This window comes from Mus caroli, chromosome 18 (genome assembly GCF_900094665.2).
Source record: "Mus caroli chromosome 18, CAROLI_EIJ_v1.1, whole genome shotgun sequence".
Lineage (NCBI taxonomy): Eukaryota > Metazoa > Chordata > Mammalia > Rodentia > Muridae > Mus > Mus caroli.
Window position 1 is genome coordinate 74338326 of NC_034587.1, and position 19194 is coordinate 74357519.

General features: G+C 48.7%; 1 protein-coding gene across 1 annotated transcript in view; it reads right to left on the reverse strand.

Annotated features, from left to right (window-relative positions):
- Siglec15 (sialic acid binding Ig like lectin 15) overlaps positions 1-12187 on the reverse strand; it is a 13660-nt gene extending 1473 nt beyond the window's left edge. Inside the window, exons 1-5 of the mRNA XM_021150161.1 lie at positions 12136-12187; positions 4137-4196; positions 3404-3787; positions 2192-2563; positions 1091-1121 (exon numbers count right to left, since the gene is read on the reverse strand). Coding sequence (XP_021005820.1) covers positions 1091-1121; positions 2192-2563; positions 3404-3787; positions 4137-4196; positions 12136-12187 — 899 coding nt within the window. The remainder of the gene's footprint in view (positions 1-1090; positions 1122-2191; positions 2564-3403; positions 3788-4136; positions 4197-12135) is intronic.
- Between the last annotated feature and the right edge of the window lie 7007 nt (positions 12188-19194).

The following is a 19194-nucleotide window of genomic DNA, read 5'->3' on the forward strand; positions in this document are numbered from 1 at the left end:
AGCCAGCCAGAGCTCAGAAAGAGCTAGAAAGGGTGAGCTTATTCAGCAGCGAGTCTCAGAGGCTGAAAACATTCTAGGCCTAGATTAGACTGTATGAAGGCTAGAAACGTCCAGAACTAGGCCTAAGTTAGCAGACAGAGACAGTGAGCCTCAGAGACGACAGTTACTTCAGGAGGACAGAAGATCCTTTTACAGTTCTCACTCTTGGGATATCCCTATCACCTTGGCCACCCTAGGTTCCAGCCTCCAGCTTGGTGTCTTTAGGGCCACGTCTTCAAAGAAAATATCCAGATCTAAAGCAGTCATGGCCGCCTGGCTACCCACTGGGCACTGCTTTATCACTAGCTTTACGGATCTCAGATGGTCTTGTTATGTTTGTGCAAAACTGTACACGTTGGAGTGTAGGCTTGGATTTCCTGTCTCTATCATCCATGTTATTCCTGCTACATCATAGGTATTCAGTAAATGTTTGTTAAATGAGTGTACAGCAGGCAGTGTTGTGACTCTGATCTTGTTGCACGTCAGTAAAGGAGATGCACATATGGCGGGCTGTCAAGACTTGAGCAGCTGGAAAGAGTGTGCTCCCAGCCAGCACCAGGCACAGCACTCCAGAGCTGGGTTCTTTCTCCCTCAACAAGGTCCCTTACTGGGGTAGACACTGAAGAGGAAAGAGTGGACTCTGGCTTAATGTCTTTCTAGATCTTTCATCTAAGCCAGGCTCTTGGTGATTTTGTTTGGAAGCAGTCAGCATTAAGCCTGGGGGATGAGTCTTCCTACAGTGGCACCCTTCTGGGGCTAATTTCTAGAAAGCTGGGAGGCAACAGGAGGATACAGCTTGGTGGTATTTGCTTTTGGGGTCATAGACAGCAAGGTCCTGTGTCCTGGATGCAGTAACAGTCAGCCTGGCCCACTCTGGGGTGTGCTCGATGGAGGGGCAGGGCGCTTCGGGTATGACCCAGGCCCTGGCCCAGCCTACTGCCTTAGCCTTGCCCTATGTCTGCTTTTTCTCTGCGAACTCCCAGATCTGAGAAAGTGGCATGCCTGGGCCAATGAGATAGGCAGAGATGGGGGAAGGGCAGTGAGTACTTACCGTGGAGGGGTGTCCTGGGGGACCAGGTGATCTGTGTGAGGGACATGGAGAAAGAGGAGGTGTGAATTTGCACAGTGGTCTCCAGCCAACCTGTCAGCTTCACACTTTGCCCCGCCCCACGGTGAGAGGCAGTCCCCCAGGAAATGTGCAGCGTGCAGCAGATGGATTGCTAGCTGGAGCGACTTAACCTGATACATGACAGGGTTAACTTGACCCCGGCTGGGGAGGTGGGGTGGGGATGTTAAGAGAGACGTGGTCTGGCAGAACACAACTGCCTTTCTGGGGACCCTGAAACCCAACATGTTTGATAAGTTTGAGGAACCAGCAAGAATGACAGGGTCACAGCAAGGATCGCAGCTGGGGCCCCCAGAGACAAATTCTGCAGTTGTGTCCCTGGAGAGTTGGAGGCTAACCTTATTGGTTGGCCAAGACTGAGAGGCTCTGAGAAGGTCCCTCCCTTTTCGGGTGCTCAACAGATGCCCCATCAAGGTCAGGGACAGCAGCATGGAGAGACTCTCTAAAAGTAACTGGGTTCCCAGGCCAGGTGTGCCATTTATGATTTCCAAGCTCCTGTGTCCTGAAGGTTTATTTTATTTTATTTTGGCTGAGCCCTCCTAACTTACTAAGACCTCAGAATTGCAGGATATCCCCTCTCCCCCTGTCTTCTGCAATTTCTACCTTCTGCAGTACCTCCATGAGAAGGAGTTCTGCAGACCCAGCCTCTTACCACCTGGCAGGGAATCACATCTGAGCATCTTTGTGTTCATGGTCCATAACCTCAGGACCTCAAGATGCTAGTTAAAAAGTACGGGAGAAGCCGGAGGCCCGACCTTTACAGGACACTGATTTGTGGCGTTGTAGTTAGTAAAAGAAGTGATGGAGAGCCTACAGGCTTGTGTCTCTGTGTGACTCAAAATCTTTTGCAGAGCCTCCCTTTCCTAGCTGCGAAGAGCTCCATCTCATGGTCCAGGCAGAGAGAAGGAACGGAGCTGATGCAGGTGCAGAAAAGATTTCTGATGTGCCACGTCAGGTGGACCGGCAGAAAGGGGAGGGAGCCTTCTTTTCCCCCCTCTCACCCACCCAGATCTGGGATGTACCCACCTAGTCGGCGTCGGGTGGCACGCGCACCCAGAATGCCAAGCAGCAGCAAGGCCTTGAGTCCCAGCGCACCCAGTAGGAGCGCTAGGGTCGAGGTTCCGGGGGCGCCGTGGAAGCGGAACAGGTAGACGCTGGCCTCGGCGCGGCCCAGGCTATTGGCCGCCGTGCACGTGTAGCGGCCGTCGCGAGTCAGCGCGGGCAACTCGGCGGTCACCTGGTAGCCGTGACCCTGGCCCTGCAGGGCAATGGAGCTGTTGCCTGGGGCGGGACCCGACCAGGCGAGGGCCGGCGGGGGCTCCCCCTCGGCGGTGCAGAGCGCGCGGAAGGCGTGCGCGGGGCCAGGCAGCACCGAGATGTTGACGATCCGCGGTGCAGCTGCGGGGGAAGAGGGTCGGCGTGGGTCACCCTGCAGAGCACAAAGCTCGCGGGAGCGTGAGAGCCCACGGTTTGGTTAAGCAAGGGGTAGCACCACCCTGGCCCGCTCCCTGCTAAGCTGGAGGGAGGAGGTAAGGGAGTGCCCAGGGCTGGGCTCCTGGGTCCTTTTGCAGCGATGGCCTTAGCAAGTTATTTCTCTTCTCTGCCTCAGTTTCTCCATGTGTAAAACGGTAATCACAATTGCTCTCATTTTATGGGTTCATTGAGATTTGGCAAAGTCGTGTGTTGCTTGGACTGCCAGGCTTGTAGCTGGGTCACAACGTAGGGAGGGGCCAGTTGCAGCACAGTGCTCTGGGAACCGGGGATTTATGGGGTGGGATGGGGTAGGATGGGGTGGGGTGAGGATGGGAAATCCTTCAGTGCAGGCGCGCACTTTCTTTCTTTTTTTGTTTTTTTCGAGACAGGGTTTCTCTGTGTAGCCTGTCTGTCTTGGAACTCACTTTGTAGACCAGGCTGGCTTCGAACTCAGAAATCCGCCTGCCTCTGCCACCCAAGTGCTGGGATTAAAGGCGTGCGCCACCACCGCCCAGCTGGTGCGCACTTTCTACTGCAACCCCTAGCCCTTTAGAATTATTGACTGCTTGTTTTTCAATCCTTCCTTGCCAACTACGGGTGTTTAGGAGCATCTGGACACCACCCACTAGTCCCAGGCGGGCCATTCCTAGGACCTGAATTTTCCATTTCTACCAAGTTCTCAGAGGCCTCCCTAGCACCCAGTACGCTCTCGGGAATGTGGGCGAAGTTGGGTCCCCGCACTCCTCAGCCGCCAGCCCGTCTCACCAGTCACGCGCAGCCGGACCCCGTGGCGGCTCTCATAGCGATCGTGGGCGTCGCCGGTGAACTCCACGCGGCAGAAGTAGCGGCCGCTGTCCGCCAGGGCGAGGCGCTCGACGCGCAGGGACAGGTCGTTGCGGCGCGGGTTGCCCAGCAGGCGAAAGCGGCCGTGCAGGCTCAGCGCCGTCTGGCACAGCTCGCTGCCCGGCGCCGCGGTGCAGCGGAAGACCTGCGGGCCCGCGTACGGCTCGCCCGAGCGCCAGATGGCCGTCAGCGGTCCGTCGTAGTGGCGGTGCGGGTGCGTGAAGGTGCAGGGCAGCACCGCCGCGTCGCCAGCCTCCGCGTTCACCTCCGCGGGCACCTGCATGGACCAGCGCTGCGCCGGGGCACCTGCGGGTCAGAGACACATTAGACTTAGCCTAGGGCGACCCGGTCCTTGACCTTTGGGGGCATCTCCACTCCACTCCCCTCGACTCCCGGAGGCAGGGATGCAAACACCAGGACTCAGGCAACACTTAGTTCCTTTCTGCTGGAATTCCACTTTGTGACTTCAGAAGTATCTCCCTAGCTGTGCTCCACAATGACTAAAAAGAAGGGGGTCGGACTAGAAAGTCCTCAGACACTTCCTTGGACAGTTTGTCTCATCCTGGCGTGTGACCCACACTACCCGTCAAAAAGAGTTGCTGAGATGCTATGGTATCCTGTATTACAAGATCCCTAAGGTGATAAAATCACTTACTGTGCGCCTCTGTGTTGAGCTGATCCCCCGAAGCGTCTCTTCTAGTTTTCACAAGGGATCCTAGAGACAAATGTAGATAGCCCCTGTTACATGTTAATACACCGAGGCGCAGAAAAGTTAAATAATTGGAGTCACTGCGAGGTTGAGGCAAAGTCCGTGTTCCACTCAGACCTGCCTGGACCCACAGCCTGTATTAGAGCGCCCTAAAGGCAAGAAGCTGTGATTCACCGGAAGGCTCTAACAGTCTTTATTTGTAGTTGAGAAACCCAGACCCTACAGGGGGGACAGTGCTTTGAAGCACACCGGTAGAGTTACAAGTTCCTTTAGAATCAGAGCCAGCCCAGGTGAACTGCGTCCTGGCTGGCTGCTTAAAAAGCCAGTATTCAGGCAGAGAAAGACCCTCGTGGTGGGTACTTTAACATGGTGGGTACTCTGTGCACGTGCACACTGCATTATACCTCAAGACCAGTGGTTCTCAGCCTTCCTAATGCAGCGACCCTTTAATACAGTTCCTCATGTTGTGGTGACCCCAACCATAAAATTATTTTTGTTGCTACTTCATTAGTGTAATTTTGTTACTGTTATGAATCATAATATAAATATCTGATATGCAGGTGGTTTTAGGTGACTCCTAGGAAAGGGTCAGTCAACAACCCCCCTCCCCCCAAAAGGGCGTGCGGCCCACAGGTTGAGCACCTCTGCTCCAGCCTCACTTTGCCCACCACCTGGTGAACCACATTCTTCAGAATGCAGAGCCAAGGGTTGTGGAAGCTGAGCCCTGCTTCCAGTTCACCCAGTGCTGGCAAACCATGGGGCTGTCTGTTGCTGTGTTCATGGAGGTGTTCAGTCTCAGAAGGTTATGCCAGGGGTGGTACCTCCCCAAGAGGAGGCAGGTGGTTGAGCCTGCCCAGCCAGTGCCCTGGGGCAGGCACAGTGCACAAAAGGGACCTTTACAGGGAGTAATTGGGCTTGCATTATACACAGTCCCTTTATTTATACCACACCACCATGCCATCTGTCCTGAAAGCACCCAAGAGGAGAAAGACAGGGCAGAGAGTGTTATAGATGTGTACATGAAGGCCAACATCCAGGCAAGTAGGAAAGAGAAAAGCCAGTTCTTCCTGATGCTAACTAAGCCCAGTGCTCTTTGTGGTCAGTGAGCCTCAATGACTTCCTGGGTTGGAATGCCCTCAAGCCACCGCTGCTAGTCCATCTCCTGTAGAGCCCATACACCTGTGGATCGACAGGAGATTCCTGCACGGAACCACACCAGAAATGCCACTGCTTTCATGTACAGGTCCCAGCTGCTGCTTGCAGAAGCTCATTATGGTGGCTCTTGGACTCATTACCTTTTCCTGATGAGAGAGGATGGCTCACCTCCCCCCCCCCTTCCATTCAAGTCCTGCCCCAGGTGGCCCTAGTGTGCTGCACCTGCAGAGTGCAGCGAGTTCTTGTGCACCTTGGGCTGGGATGCAGAATGTCCAATCGGATCCTGCTGTGGGCACAGAGCTGGAAGACCATCGAGTTAAACCACAGTTCCTGTTTCACACGGCCTGTTCTTAGGCTTAATCTCTTTTTGCTCTGGACAAGTTGAACTACGTGTTTGAATTCAAGTGGGGGGCTGGACGTTTATCCTTAGTAAGAACGTGTTTGGCTGCCTTTCATATGTGAGAAACCTGTGTGACGATTGTGCTGATCCTGTCAGGACATCTAGCTGAAGAAAGTTTCCTCAGGTCTGTCTGTCTGACAGTGTAGCTCAAACTGGCCTGGAATTCACTGTATATTCTGATCTGATTTAAATTGATGTCAGTCTTTTGCTGTAGTCTCCTGAGTACTATATTACAGGCATAAATCACCATGCACGTCTGAATTTGTCTGTTTGTCGTTTGTTTTTGGATTGAGGGTCTCACTATGTGGCTCAAACAAGCCACAAGTTCAACTTGCAATCTTCCTGTCTCAGCTTCCTAACAGCTGGGACTATGAGTGTGCACCCTCAGCCCCTACCTCAGTTTTCCTGTACTCCCTACCCTCTGTGACCTTAGACTTGAATTCTGCATCTTGCAAGCTCACGGAGTCAGGCACGGATTGCCCACACATAGTCTGCTATTGTGCATTCATCAATTCTGCAAACATTTATTGGATACTTCCGCACGCTGCTCCAGGTGCTGGGCTATGAGCTGTGGGGACAAAGATGAACAGGGTCCCCTATCATCGAGCTGGAGAAAGATCAGTGAACATGTAATTAGGCTGTGCTCTGCCAGGTGCTCTGATGAAAGATACAGACAATATTGCCTTTGTCTGAACATGGTCGCCAGCCTACTTTCACTTGCCAGATCTCTCCTATTCAACCTCTGTTATCTGATAAATCACCCTTGCCAGAAGAGTCTCTGAGCACCCATCCTAGCTCTGGTATCTCTCCCCTGTACCCTGGGATGAAAGGGGGTTAGGCTTTCAGAAGGATGAGGGCTGGTGGAAAGAGTTGCAGGGATTGGAAATAGCAGGCAGGGGTTGTAGAGCCCAACAGAGAGGAGGTATGTGTGTGCAGAGTCCAGAGAATGAATTCCACGGAGACCTGGGCTTGACAGTCTCTGCACAGGGAGCAGAGAACCAAGCTGTAAGGTGTGACTGTGAAAGACATGGCAGCCTGTGCAGAAAGCCTCACTGTTCAGGAAGAGAGTTATTAGGCGTTCAGGCCACTTTTATCTACATAGGGAGGTTGGTTTTTTGTTGGTTTATTTGGGGTTTGGTTTTTGTTTTTTTGAGACAGGGTTTCTCTGTGTAGCCCTGGCTGTCCTGGAACTCCCTCTGTAGACCAGACTGGCCTCAAACTCAGAAATCCACCTGCCTCTGCCTCCCGAGTGCTGGGATTAAAGGTGCGCACGCCACCAAAGCCTGGGTCTACATAGGGAGTTAAAGATACTCGGGACCCTGTCTCAAAAAAACTGGCAAAGGCAAGCATGAAGCCTGGCTGTCAGAGGGGGAAGAGAACGCATGATGGGCTGTGGAGGCCAGACTGCTGAAGAAGGGGGGTCATTGTGAATCATTCTCTATCTCATTTAAAACACATAACAGCCCCATGAGATGTTGTCAATGGCCCGTTTTAGAGAGGGGGGAACTGAGGGTTTGGAAGGCCCAAGCGACTTCTCAAAGTCAGCTGGTGACTGACCAGTAGCAGAACCACAGCCTGCCCCTGGCTGGCTCTGCACCCCCATCTCCCTGCTCCCCACCACTGTGCCCAGTTGCTTAAGAACAGGTGCAAAATATTCTTTTGTTTCCCCATGGGGGAAAAAAAACTTCTGTTCACTTGATTAAACAAAAATAAAAGAAGCTGCATAGAAAGTTTAAACTCCAGAGACAAGGCCTTTTGTTTTGTTTTTAAGAAGGCTGCAGTAGCGGATACAGTATCTCCTTGCTGCAGTAGCGGATACAGTATCTCCTTGCTATTTCTCTGTAAACTACATGCTACATTCAGAAGCTCACACAGGTTTGCAATGCTTCTCCACTGCCTCTTCACCCGCTCCTTGCCCATCAGGCCTGCAGCTAGTGAGAGTAACATTTAAGGTTTTCAATGAAAAAGCCCCCAAAGCGGGAGAGGGCTTGCAAGGAAAAAAAAAATACATTTTTGTCCTGAAGTTTGGGGGAAATTCCCCTAGTTACCCACTCTACGAGGAACTCTGAAATACCCCAGCAATGCCAAAAGCAGTCAGAGGAGGCCAAGATCCCAGGTAGGTGAGGGCTCTGCTGCCAGCGGAGGCATGCTGGTGACATGTCGCTTCAGTTGGCTTTGCCAGGAGAAAATGGTAATAGAGGCTTAACTTAGTCTCTCTAACATCGGGCAGCATGCCTCTGTGAATTTCTCCCAGATCTTCATCCTGCTGTGAAATATTATAAAGTGTGCTCTAAATGAATGGTGCAGGTAGAGATGGCTCTAGGAGTCTAAGGGAGCACCGAGACCCTTTATTCAGAGGCTCTGTCTTGGCTCCCATTAGCCGATACAGTGCTTCCTGCTCATGTGCTGAGTGGGTTCAAAAGAGAGAGATGCTCTGTCTTAGGCAGAATCCTCAGGGCCACCCTGAGGACTCAAGGCAGAAGGCGAGAAGTCCTTAGCAGGTATTGAGCAGAGAACAAAGACATTGCTTTAGCAGAGCTCCTGGCTCCTGGCATCTGGTAGGATTTTCCATCACCTCTGGCAAGCCCGTGAGTGCCTGCTAAAAAGTGTCAGGCGTGACTCCCTGACTGAGACTGTGGCGCTTTCTGTAGGTTCTCTCAGGTGTGTTGTGTCTGGAAGCATCCAGGGGTCAATGAGAAGCCCACATCCTTGTTGCCTGAAGTGTCTGCCTCCAAAGCTGGGCTACCAGGGATGGTGGGACCATGCCGGCTTTGGTACAGCAGAGCCTAGCAGACCATTTCAGCCCTCGTAAGGAATGAAATGTTAGAGAGTGGTTTCTCTTTCTAAGGACATTTAAGGAATGACAGCAGACATCCACTAAGCCGGGAAGGAATCACCAGAAACAATGAAATCCCAGAGCAGAAATGATACAGTAAAAATATCATTTACTGAGGAAAACCATAGAGCCATGACTCACCATGATCTCATATCAGGCCGAGTGACAGGTGCTTTGTTAGAAGATAACCCAGGGATGAAATGACCAACAATGACATTACGGGGAGGAATAAACCCAGAGAACTCTGACTCATCATATGTGCCCTACACACAGATGTAGCCTCATTGTCTTCAATGCTGTCTTGCTTCCATGGTATGTCCCTTAGATGGAGCGTCAGGGGCTCTAGCCCTGGCTTGGAATTGAGTGTGGAACCTTAGGTGAGTCTCAATGCCTGTTGGATTGCTAGGTCCTCCATGAAAAACTATTTCTGAATGTTTACACAAGTGACCAAGTCTAAAATTCTGGCTGGCTGAGTGTACCAGTTCTTCCTGCCACGATGCCATTCCTCCTGGGGACACATGGTGACCGCCACCTTACATTATCTCTCCCCGACGTTCAAAAGTATGGTCCTAGTATTCAGTAGGCTGATGCAGGGAGATATTAAATTCAGGGCCAGCCTAGGCTGCATAATAAGCCCTAGGCCAACCTGGGTTATATAATAAGACTCTCAAACAATTAAAAATTTAAGAAAAAAGAGCTACTGGAAAAGGTTCCACCTCACAGCTCCCTCAGAGCTGTGCATCATGTGACCCACCGATGCTCCTTGCGTGTCCCTCCAGCGGGGCTTCAGTTCCCACACCTTCTAATCATGATGCAGCCGGGGAGAGCTTAATGCACTATCCCAAAGGCTCGCTGGAGCAGAAAGACAAAGGAGCCCAGCTGCAGAAAGTGAGTCGGAACTGGACCGGATCAGAATTGGAAACCTTTGCTTTGGCCACAGCTGATCAAAGCTTTCCACTGGTCCCTCGGTGAGGATGGAGGCAGAGATTTTGCAGGGAGTCTGTGTTGACTGTCTGTGAGGTGCTGAACACAGTCACACTGCTTCTCAGTGTGTGGTGGAGTAAGAACAGGCACCATTCAAGCCTCTTCTGATGTTTCCATATGGTTCCGTTCAAGGTCTACCAGACGGTCCAGACAGGAAAGTGAACATCATGGTGGGGTAAGGGCCAAAGAATGACACTTAAAAAGATCAGGCTGGCTATGGTGGCCTTTATAGGGCGGTTCTCTGTGATTTGAGGGTTAGATGTAGAATGAGGCCAGGTGGGGAGTCACAATGACTGTTCCTTCAGGAGGGATAGCATCATGTCCGTGAGAACTGGAGTCCATCAAAACCTTGTGTTTCTGTCTCTCCCCCTGACCCCCGACTCCAGTGATTACATCTCCAGTGGACATGGAGTCAGCTTGAAGAGTATGACTATCTGTAAGGGACCATTTTCCTCCAAACCACCTGGGCATGCTAGCAGGGTGTTCTCAAGCGTGCTTCCAGTGGTGCTTTCTTGGGCATTGTGGTACCCAGAGAGCCAGGTTTCCAGGGAGAAGCTATGTTCAACCTAGTCATCAAATATCACCTACAGGTGGCAGGTCTAGCTGGGGTATGCTGCTGTTCATTGACCACCTTGTTCCACCTGGCTCTCCTTTAGCCATTTTTTGTTTGACCTTGTAGGTGGCAGGATAGCTTGTCAGTGGAGGAAAGTTGAGAGGAGGAAGAAGATACGGGCAGCAGGAATTCTATCCTTTAATGATGTGCCTGGAAGGTTCCAGGATGGGTGAGTCTAAGGGATGTGACTAGAAGGCCTGGTTGCTCTTCGTCTCCCCTCGGGCCTCTCCTTTAGCCCTGCTTCTCCAGCCATGTGGGTGTGACATGGCTGTGAATATGATCCAATCACTGGAGCTGATGGAGACACAGAGCCACAGGCTGGTCTTGTCCTGCATCTAGTGCCCACCACAGGGTGTGTTCACGTAGCTGTCCTGCCCTGGTATCCAGGGTGGTTCTGGTTCTGCTCTGTTTCCCTCCTCTATGTAGGCCTTCCTCAGCTGAGCAGACTTTCCCACAATGCTTGCTGGGAACAGGAAAGACCTACTCACTAAACGTTCCATTTCCCCCTGGCCTCAGTGACCTGAGTGACAGGGATTGGTTCTCTAGGACTCATGAGAGTTAGACAACTGGCAGGCCCATGGCTGATGAATACCAGGGCCAGCATTTTAAGTTTGCACCCGATATCACTTTTATGTCCTTTGCAATGCACAAATCCACCAGTCCAGGTCGGGACATGATTACCCCCTTAGATCTCACCCTCACACAAAGATGTCTCAGCCAGGTCACCTGGGGAAAAGACAGACTTGACTGATCCTCATCTCTTCCACTGTATAATGGCATGGTATAAGTTGGAAGAAAGAGGGCTGGATCCACACACACCAATGTTCATATATCAGTTCTACCTGACCCCACCCCAGCAGAGTTGACAGACAGCTCAGAATGCCCTGACCTCAGCATATGGCAGCATGGTGGCCATGCAGGTGATGGAGCAGGCACTGCTGAGCAGGAGGTTCTAGGATGGAGTTGGGGAAAGGATGGCTTGGGAGAGGAGGGCTTCTGAGCTCTGTTTGCCATTTGTCCTGGACACTCTCATTTGCACTGGGCATTGACACCCCCTGAGGAGGTGGCTGGCAATGTTGGGTTCGTGATTCTGAAGGTCATGGATAGAGCCAAAGAGTTTGCACTTGAGAAGTACTGTTCCCAGGGAAGAGTTCCCACCCACCCCATAGTGTTTGTGATGGCCGTTCCTGGTTGTCAGCTTGACAACATTGGGAATGAGCCACAATCCAGAAATGGAGGGCACACCTGTGATCCAGATCTTGAGGCTGGAAGATACAGGCTTTCTTGCCATTAATTACATCTGTTGGAACCTACTTCTTCAGGATTCCAGCACATACAAGAAGATCAGCTGAAACACCTAGGCTCATGGGACTGAGCAGCTGCTAGATTCTTGGACTCCCCATTCACAGCTGCCCATTGTTGGCTTAGCTGAACTACAGACTATCAGTCATTCAAATACATTCTCTTAGTCTAGAGACATTTCATAAGTTCTGTAACTCTAGAGAACCTTGACTAATAACGGTGTTCCTGTTAGCAGGTTAGTGTGGCTCGTCTTTGGCCTGATTCCCCACACAGAACAATCTTCATGTTTGTTCCCACACACCCACAAGCTGTTCTCTCCTTGTCCCTGAGACAGCTGGACGCCACCAACACCCAAAGTATGTCCGGAGCCTGCACCATCTTTTTCATCCCAGGGAGTTAATCCCCTCGCAGAAAAAGATAGAGAGAGTGGTGAACACAGGTTTGTGAAATCGGGGCCCTGACCCAAGTCACTTGGAAACCTAAGACAAGGCCAATATTTGGCCCCCTGCCCCTTGTCACCACAGCCCTGTAATCTGTAGCTTTTCTCCTGAACAGACCTGGAGGCCTGGAGGCAGACTCGACTGCTTAGTTTTGAGGGTAGACAACCTAGCTAAGATTTGTTCTGTTTGGCTCAGAATAAATAGGGGAAACTCACCCATCTGGAGCACACAGGCCAAGCAGGCCAGGAGTTGGAGGGACCCCTCCATGCTCTGATGCCTGCAGACCCAGCAGCCCTCTACCCAGCCGGGTCACCACAGAGAACCTTCTTAGTGTGCTGTGACAAAGGCAGGTGGGTGTGCTCTGTGCCAAGTCTGCAGGGCCTCTGGGCTCTAAGCAAGCTGGAGGAGCTGGGCAGCCGCAGCCAAGTAGCCAGCGGTGTGAGTCGGCAGGACCCGTGCGCTTTAGTCATGTGGGAGACAAACGGGAAGCTCTGGGGTGAGTCTCCCAGGGAAGAGTGGTGGAGCAGAGGGGAAGAAGACAGGCCTGGCTCTTCCAGCCTCTCCTCCTCTTTCCTCTCATTTCTCAACCCATCCTACATTTTTAGCAATTCTAGATGGTTTTCTCTCCCTAACTCCACTTTCTATTTCCTCTTTTTAAAAAAAGACTTTATATATGTATATGTATATATATAATATATATAAAAAGATTTTATATATATAATGTAAGTATTACATATAAGCACAGTGTAGCTGTCTTCAGACACACCAGAAGAGGGCGTCAAAGCTCTTGGTTGTAAGCCATCATGTGGTTGCTAGGATTTGAACCTAGGACCTTCAGAAGAGCAGTCAGTGCTCTTAACTGCTGAGTGGTCTCTCCAGCCCTACTTTTTCCTCTTAAAAATATATTGTTTTCTGCAAACATGTTGTCAAAGGGTTAAGGACCCTGTCCAGGTAGTAACAAGTTTGTTTCCCATTGGAATTTGTCAGGGTTTGGTAGGAAAAGATTAGACTGGCACAGACTAGCAGACGATTCTGGTTGTGACCAGAGCCCTCTGCAGAGGGTCTGTCGCTGAGTGTAGCACATCTGTGCTTAATGGTTGTGAGGGTTACCCCTGAAAGGAATCTCATTAAATGTGGATTTGGATGGTCTAGTTGGGCAAGTCATTTTTATCTCTAACAGGCCCCAGGTCAGGCCATAGCTTTTGGTTCTCAGAAAAGTAAGAGGTCTCGCCATTCTATGAGCCATTGTGTGGCATGGTTAGGTGGAGGTCAGAGCCCTTGGGAGGGAGAAGGAAAGTGTGTGTGTGTGTGTGTGTGTGTGTGTATGTGTGTGTGTATGTGGTGTGTGTGTGTATGTGTATATGGTGTGTATTAGTGTGTGACTATGTCATGTGTGTGAATGTGTGTGTGATGTGTATAAGTGTGTCTGTGTGTGTGTGGTGTGAGTAGTGTGTGGTGTGCGAGTGGTATATGGGAGTGTGTATGTATGTGTGTTTGTGAGTATATATGTGTGTGTTTGTGTGTGTAGTGTGTATGTGTATATGTGTGTGGATGTTAGTGTGTATGAGTGTATATGTGTGTATGTTTGTGTGTATATGTTAATGTGCATGAGTATATATGTATGTGTTAGTGTGTGAGTATATATATGTGTGTGTGGTATGTGTGAGAAAAAATATATATGTGTGTGGTGTGTGCATGTGAGTGTGTATTTATATATAGTATGTTTGTATGAGTGTGTATGTGTGTGGTGTGTGCATGTGTCTGTGATGTGCGTGAGTGAATATGTATATTGTGTGGTGTGCGTATGAGAGAGTGTGTGTGTAGTATGTTTGTGTGAGTGTGTATGTGTGTGGTGTGTGCATGTGAGTATGAGTGTATATATCTGTAGTGTATGTGTGAGTGTATATGTGAGTGTGTATATGGTGTATGTGAATGTATGTGCATGTGAGTATGCGAATGTGCAAGTATGTGTGTATGTATGTATGTATGTATGTATGTATGTATGTATGTGTGTATACCAATGGTACTGGGGGACCACTGTATCCACAGAGTAAAGTGTGATGGCCAGTTATAAGGGTGAACTATACTTGTGTGCCTCATTCCACACAGAGATCACAACGGTAAGGTGGGGATCTCATGTGAGTTCTTCCTAATGTTGGACAGCAGTGAGGTTTGCCACCTTGAGGGGAATGACAGAATGAGATGTAGTTCATGTGACAAAGCTTGTGAAAATGTTGTCAGAGCCAGGCTCTCACTACTTACAGCCAGCCCATCAGTGACGCAGGATGACAACAGAGTGCCCCTGAGACTGTTACAGTGATGGGTTGGGTCCCCAAGTACGAATGGGAGCTCCATTGTCCTAAGTGAACATTGTCTCCTAGGTGAGAGCCAGGATGAAACATGCCTCAGTAGTGATGTGGCTTGCCCATGGTCCTTTCTGGATTTCGCTGGCCTCTTCCAGCCTTTAGTGCTATTTTGGGAGAGCTGGTCTTTAGGAAATCTGTACCATTAGCTTAAGAAAATAGACTTGAGACATGATGGTGATGGTGATGGGGACACTTGGAGGGTGGGTGGCAGATCTGTTCACCGTGGCAGAGTGGGGCCACCCTCTGCTCTGGGGCTTTCTAGCTACACATATAAACCAGCCCCCCTCCCTCTTTCTCCATCTCCCCACTCTCTCATCCCTCTCTTACTCTTTCTCATCATCTCTTTCTCTCTCTTTTTCTAACTCTTATTTTCTAACTCACACCTTACCTGTCCAGCCTCCTACTTGCTCCAGTGTTATAGCAACAACATCCAAGCTGACCTCCCTTGAAGGACAATATTTGGTGAAGCAGTTGGTGTAAAGGAATCTGGTTTATGCAAGGTTTGCTCTTAGGAAGGTGGAGACAGGCTTGAGCCCTTGTCAAAGCTCCATCTATGGGATTTAGGAATGAAAAAGAATTCTGTAGGGGATAAAAGCAGGGGAGGACCCTGAGTCGGGTCTTCAACAACAGTGAAAGTCTCCTCCTCCTCCTCCTCCTCCTGCTCCTCGTCCTCCTTCTTCTTCCTCTTCCTCCTCTTCTTTTTCTTTTTCTTTTTCTTTTTCTTTTTCTTTTTCTTTTTCTTTTTCTTTTTCTTTTTCTTTTTCTTTTCTTCTTTCCTACACAGCATAATGGTCCTGTATCCCCTGAAGCTAGCTCCTGTAATTCTTTTTAGCATGACATAGAATGTTTCCACAGGTTAAAACCTACCTCAGTTTACATGATTTCTGTTGACTGATGCATAGAATTAAAGACGGGGACAAGGGTCACTGGACACTTTAGGTTCTGTAAAGTTGATGAAAGATTATATGTCAGTTAACATCTTAACCATTGTGGTGTGCTGCAGACCCTCTTTGGTCCCTGTCTGCGTGGAATGGGCCTCTGGTTGCAGGTGGACAAGGAGTCGGCGGGAATTGACAGACAGACATGAGGGAGTGTGGATCTGAATGTAATTTGTCAAATTGAGCATCAAACTTTTTATACAGAAGAAAATAGGGAAGTTGGGTGACATACTGGCCAGGTACAAAGAGGTTACTGGATTCTTATACAAAATAGAGGAATGCAAACACGGGAGGACTGGCAGGAACCAAATGGGATAAAATTCAATGTTAATAACAGGGATCAAAAACAGCTCCACCTAAGGTCCACTTAATCTTAGAAGCCAGGGGCAAGGGTTTCGTGCCCTTGCCATAGTTCCTCCTCTAGTCTATTGTATAGTCCACCTTCCCCCTAGACCATTGTAAATACTTGTGTATGGGTGTAACTCAGCTACCTATAGTTCTAAGTATCTACTCTGGCTCCTCTTTAGGTCACAAACTTCCTTCTTCCGAGATAATGGTAAATTTCTGTGTAGGCCAGTGACTTAGCTATTCATGCCCAAGGTCGGATCAAGGACTGCCTAGAATCCAACTTAGCTATATGTCAAAATATCAATCCTTAGGAGCTCTTGTAATAAAGTAATATTAAGGGAAAGCACACAGATCCGTTTACCAACTAAAGCAAGGACATTGGAGCATTCGTTATACAGGATGCCACAATTCCAGGAGACTAAGTTTCCATGAACTTTTCGCCTCGGGACAGCGCCCAGGTTTTGGGGGCTTGTCGCGCTCATCACTACTGGAGTGGATGTAGCAGTGGTGACCTTATCTTTGGGGTTTAGAATGCTGGAAAAAAGGGAGGGAGGGAGGTAAAGGGCTTAGGGAAGGGCACGAATCTTACAGGGCAGGAGGAGTTGGTAAATTCTACCCAGGACAACTCCCTAAAGGAGTGGCTTTGCAACACCAGGGTATTTCTTATGACAGTAGGTCTGGTTTACAACAAGAGTTCTTGAGAAACAATAAATGGAAAAGATGTTTACCTGGCAAGGTAAGCAGGTAAACCAGCAACTGATGTTCTCAAAGCTTGGTCTGGGTTTCCAACGCCTATTTATTGAAGTGTGTGGAAAAGTATAGGTGCGTGCGTGGGTGCATGCGTGTGTGTGTGTGTGTGTGTGTGTGTGGTGTGAGCAGGCCTTTGTCACCTAGAGTGTGTCTCCTTTTTTTTTTTTTTTGAAACACTTCAGTGGCCTGCCATGGACCACCCCAGTCAGGTATGGAGGTCCCTGGAATGAGGGTACTCAAAGCTAGGTGGGTAAGGGTTTGGCAGTTACAGACAGAAACACAGACAGTTTGAATCTGAGTGTATTTTGCAGCTCTCAAGCAGGGGATTTTATACATTAAAAAAATCAAACATTATATCTCTTAGAAACTATATCTAGTGAAACAATCACAATACCAACAAAAATCATTTGGCACAGTAAAGCATAAAAAATCATCCAAGCATTACAACTCTGAAACTATGTATTCAGTGCATCACAAACAGAACAGGTAACATCATTATAAATCATCAAAATATAACAATTCTAAAAGGATATATTCCATGGGGCAGTCATCCAAGGCTAGTGGTATATTTCCAAAAGCAGGTTAATAAATCTTTATGGTCAGTGCTCTTAACCACTGAGCTAACTCTCCAGCCCAATATGGTCAATTATTATTTAACATCTAATGCCTGATTTTTTTTTAATATAAATCTTCAACGTATAAATTTGAACTATTTTAATTCTCTCTAATTAAAGCTTTCTTTACCATATACCAAAATCCACCTCTGATGACACACGTGTAGCCATATGAAATTTTACTGTTGGGAAAGTTTTTATCTATCATAATAGTTTTGTAAAGGATTTAGAAAGTAAAGCGTTGGTTTCCCTGGGGATAAGGTCATGTTAGTGACCCCATCTCTAGGGATGGTTTCTTACCCATTATTCTCGCTTAAGATCTTAGTCTAGACTACCAGGAGCATGTAATAAAGAACCTTTTCTTTAAGAGAAAACAAAACAGATAGATTGCCATGAGAACTACGGCTTAATATTTTTTCTCCGGCAAAGAGTTCCACAACCCGTACCAGGAGGCCTCCCCCTTTTGAGGTCAATTGCCTCAGTCTGTAAAACTTGTCACACAGATCCTACTGGAGGTGGTGTGGCAGTGGCCTGCACCCCCTTGATGGTTGTTCCTAGCTATTTTTATTTTACTTGTTTTTTGAGAGGATGTAGCATTTATTGGTGAACATGTTGAAAGCCAAGGCTTGCAACCTGTCCAGGGGTTCACAACTGGAGATTTATTTGACCTCAAAGCCACTGGCGGTGAGTGGCTTCTCAGTTACCATGTCTTCAGATCTTTCCACATTCATGTTGAGAAGGCCCTGTTTCTCTGAGATATTGATCTGTTACTAGGGAACTTGAATTTGATCCTGCCTCGGCCCCTAATGTCAGATGGTAGACGGCCATGATGACCTGACTGATGTAAACCCTGGTTCCTGGATCTCTGGGGCTTCACAGAGGCTCCCATGTACTTCTCTAGCCTAGAATGAGGACAGGGTAACTTTGAGACACAAACATCTGGTGGAAAGCAAAGTCCCCAAGGTTCCTTTGGGCAACATAAGCAATCGACTATTTGCTCTGCCAAGCGGGTGCCAGTGCAGCCCCTGAGCACTAGAGCTCCTTGGAGTTAGACATGTACTTTGCAGGTTTAACCTCACATTGGTTTATATGCTGAATGTTGTCAGGTATGCAGAACGGAAGACCGAAGACAAGCCTTCCAAAGGCCACCAGATGTTCTGGTTTCTGTGTATGGAAAGGATTACTTAGCAGTTAACATCATAGATGTATGGAAAGGATTACTTAGCAGTTAACATCATAGACAGGTAGGTGGGGCTTTTCTCTAGAATTTAGAATGTCTCAAAAAGGGATTAGGAAACGGTGGAAGGGCAAAGGACAGGAGCCGTAAGCAGCTCTGCAAGGACAACTCCCCAAAGGAGTGGCCCTAGGCCACTGGGCAGGCCGCTTGTGTTTTACGGGTAGTTGGATGGTATACACACTGTCTAAATTGAGACTTCTGTCTGGGGTAAATGTTAAATTGTCAAGATACCAGTACAATAGTCATAAATCAAGACTGTTTCTGAAAAACTAGTCTGTTCTTGTCTCTTTCTAGACCTCTCATGTATGAATGTACTTCCTGCAGAACGTCTTAAGGTTTCTCTGATCTATACACAAATACCTGGGGTAGGCATGGAAGATGGTAGAAGGACCAATGCAAAATAGGACCGTGGTTGTAGGACTTTTTTATTTATGAGTGCTCTGTGCGTGATTTTATGACTTAAAGATGACGAATGAAAGAAAGATGAAAATTCAAGACCTGTAAGTCATATAAAGTACTCAGAAATTGCTGGTTGTTTGTGAGCCTAGAGGCTGCCTGGGGCTGAGAATAAAGAAAAACAAACCTGGGTATGCCCCGTAGTTAAAACATTCCTGGGAACATCTTAACCTTAAAGATAAATAAAAATGTGAAGACATAACAGGGCTATCTAAACTGCATCAACAACTCACAGAACTCTGACACCCTGCACGTACATGTAATTTTTCTGCTGATGTTTGAATAAGCCAATAGTGTGTCACTATGCTGAATTCCACACCCCTAAGCCCCTTACCCCATAAAAACCCCTATCTTCCAAGCCTCGTGGCCGACATCTGTTATCTCCTGTGTGGGATGCATGTCGGTCCGGAGCTCCGTAATTAAACGTCCTCATGTATTTACATCAAGATGGTCCTTCGTGATTTTTTGGGTGTACGCCGAATTGGGAATTGAGTGGGGGTTTCCCCACTAGGTCTAACACGTGAAAGACATTTGTATTCAATAGAAATGGTACACCAGGCTTTTC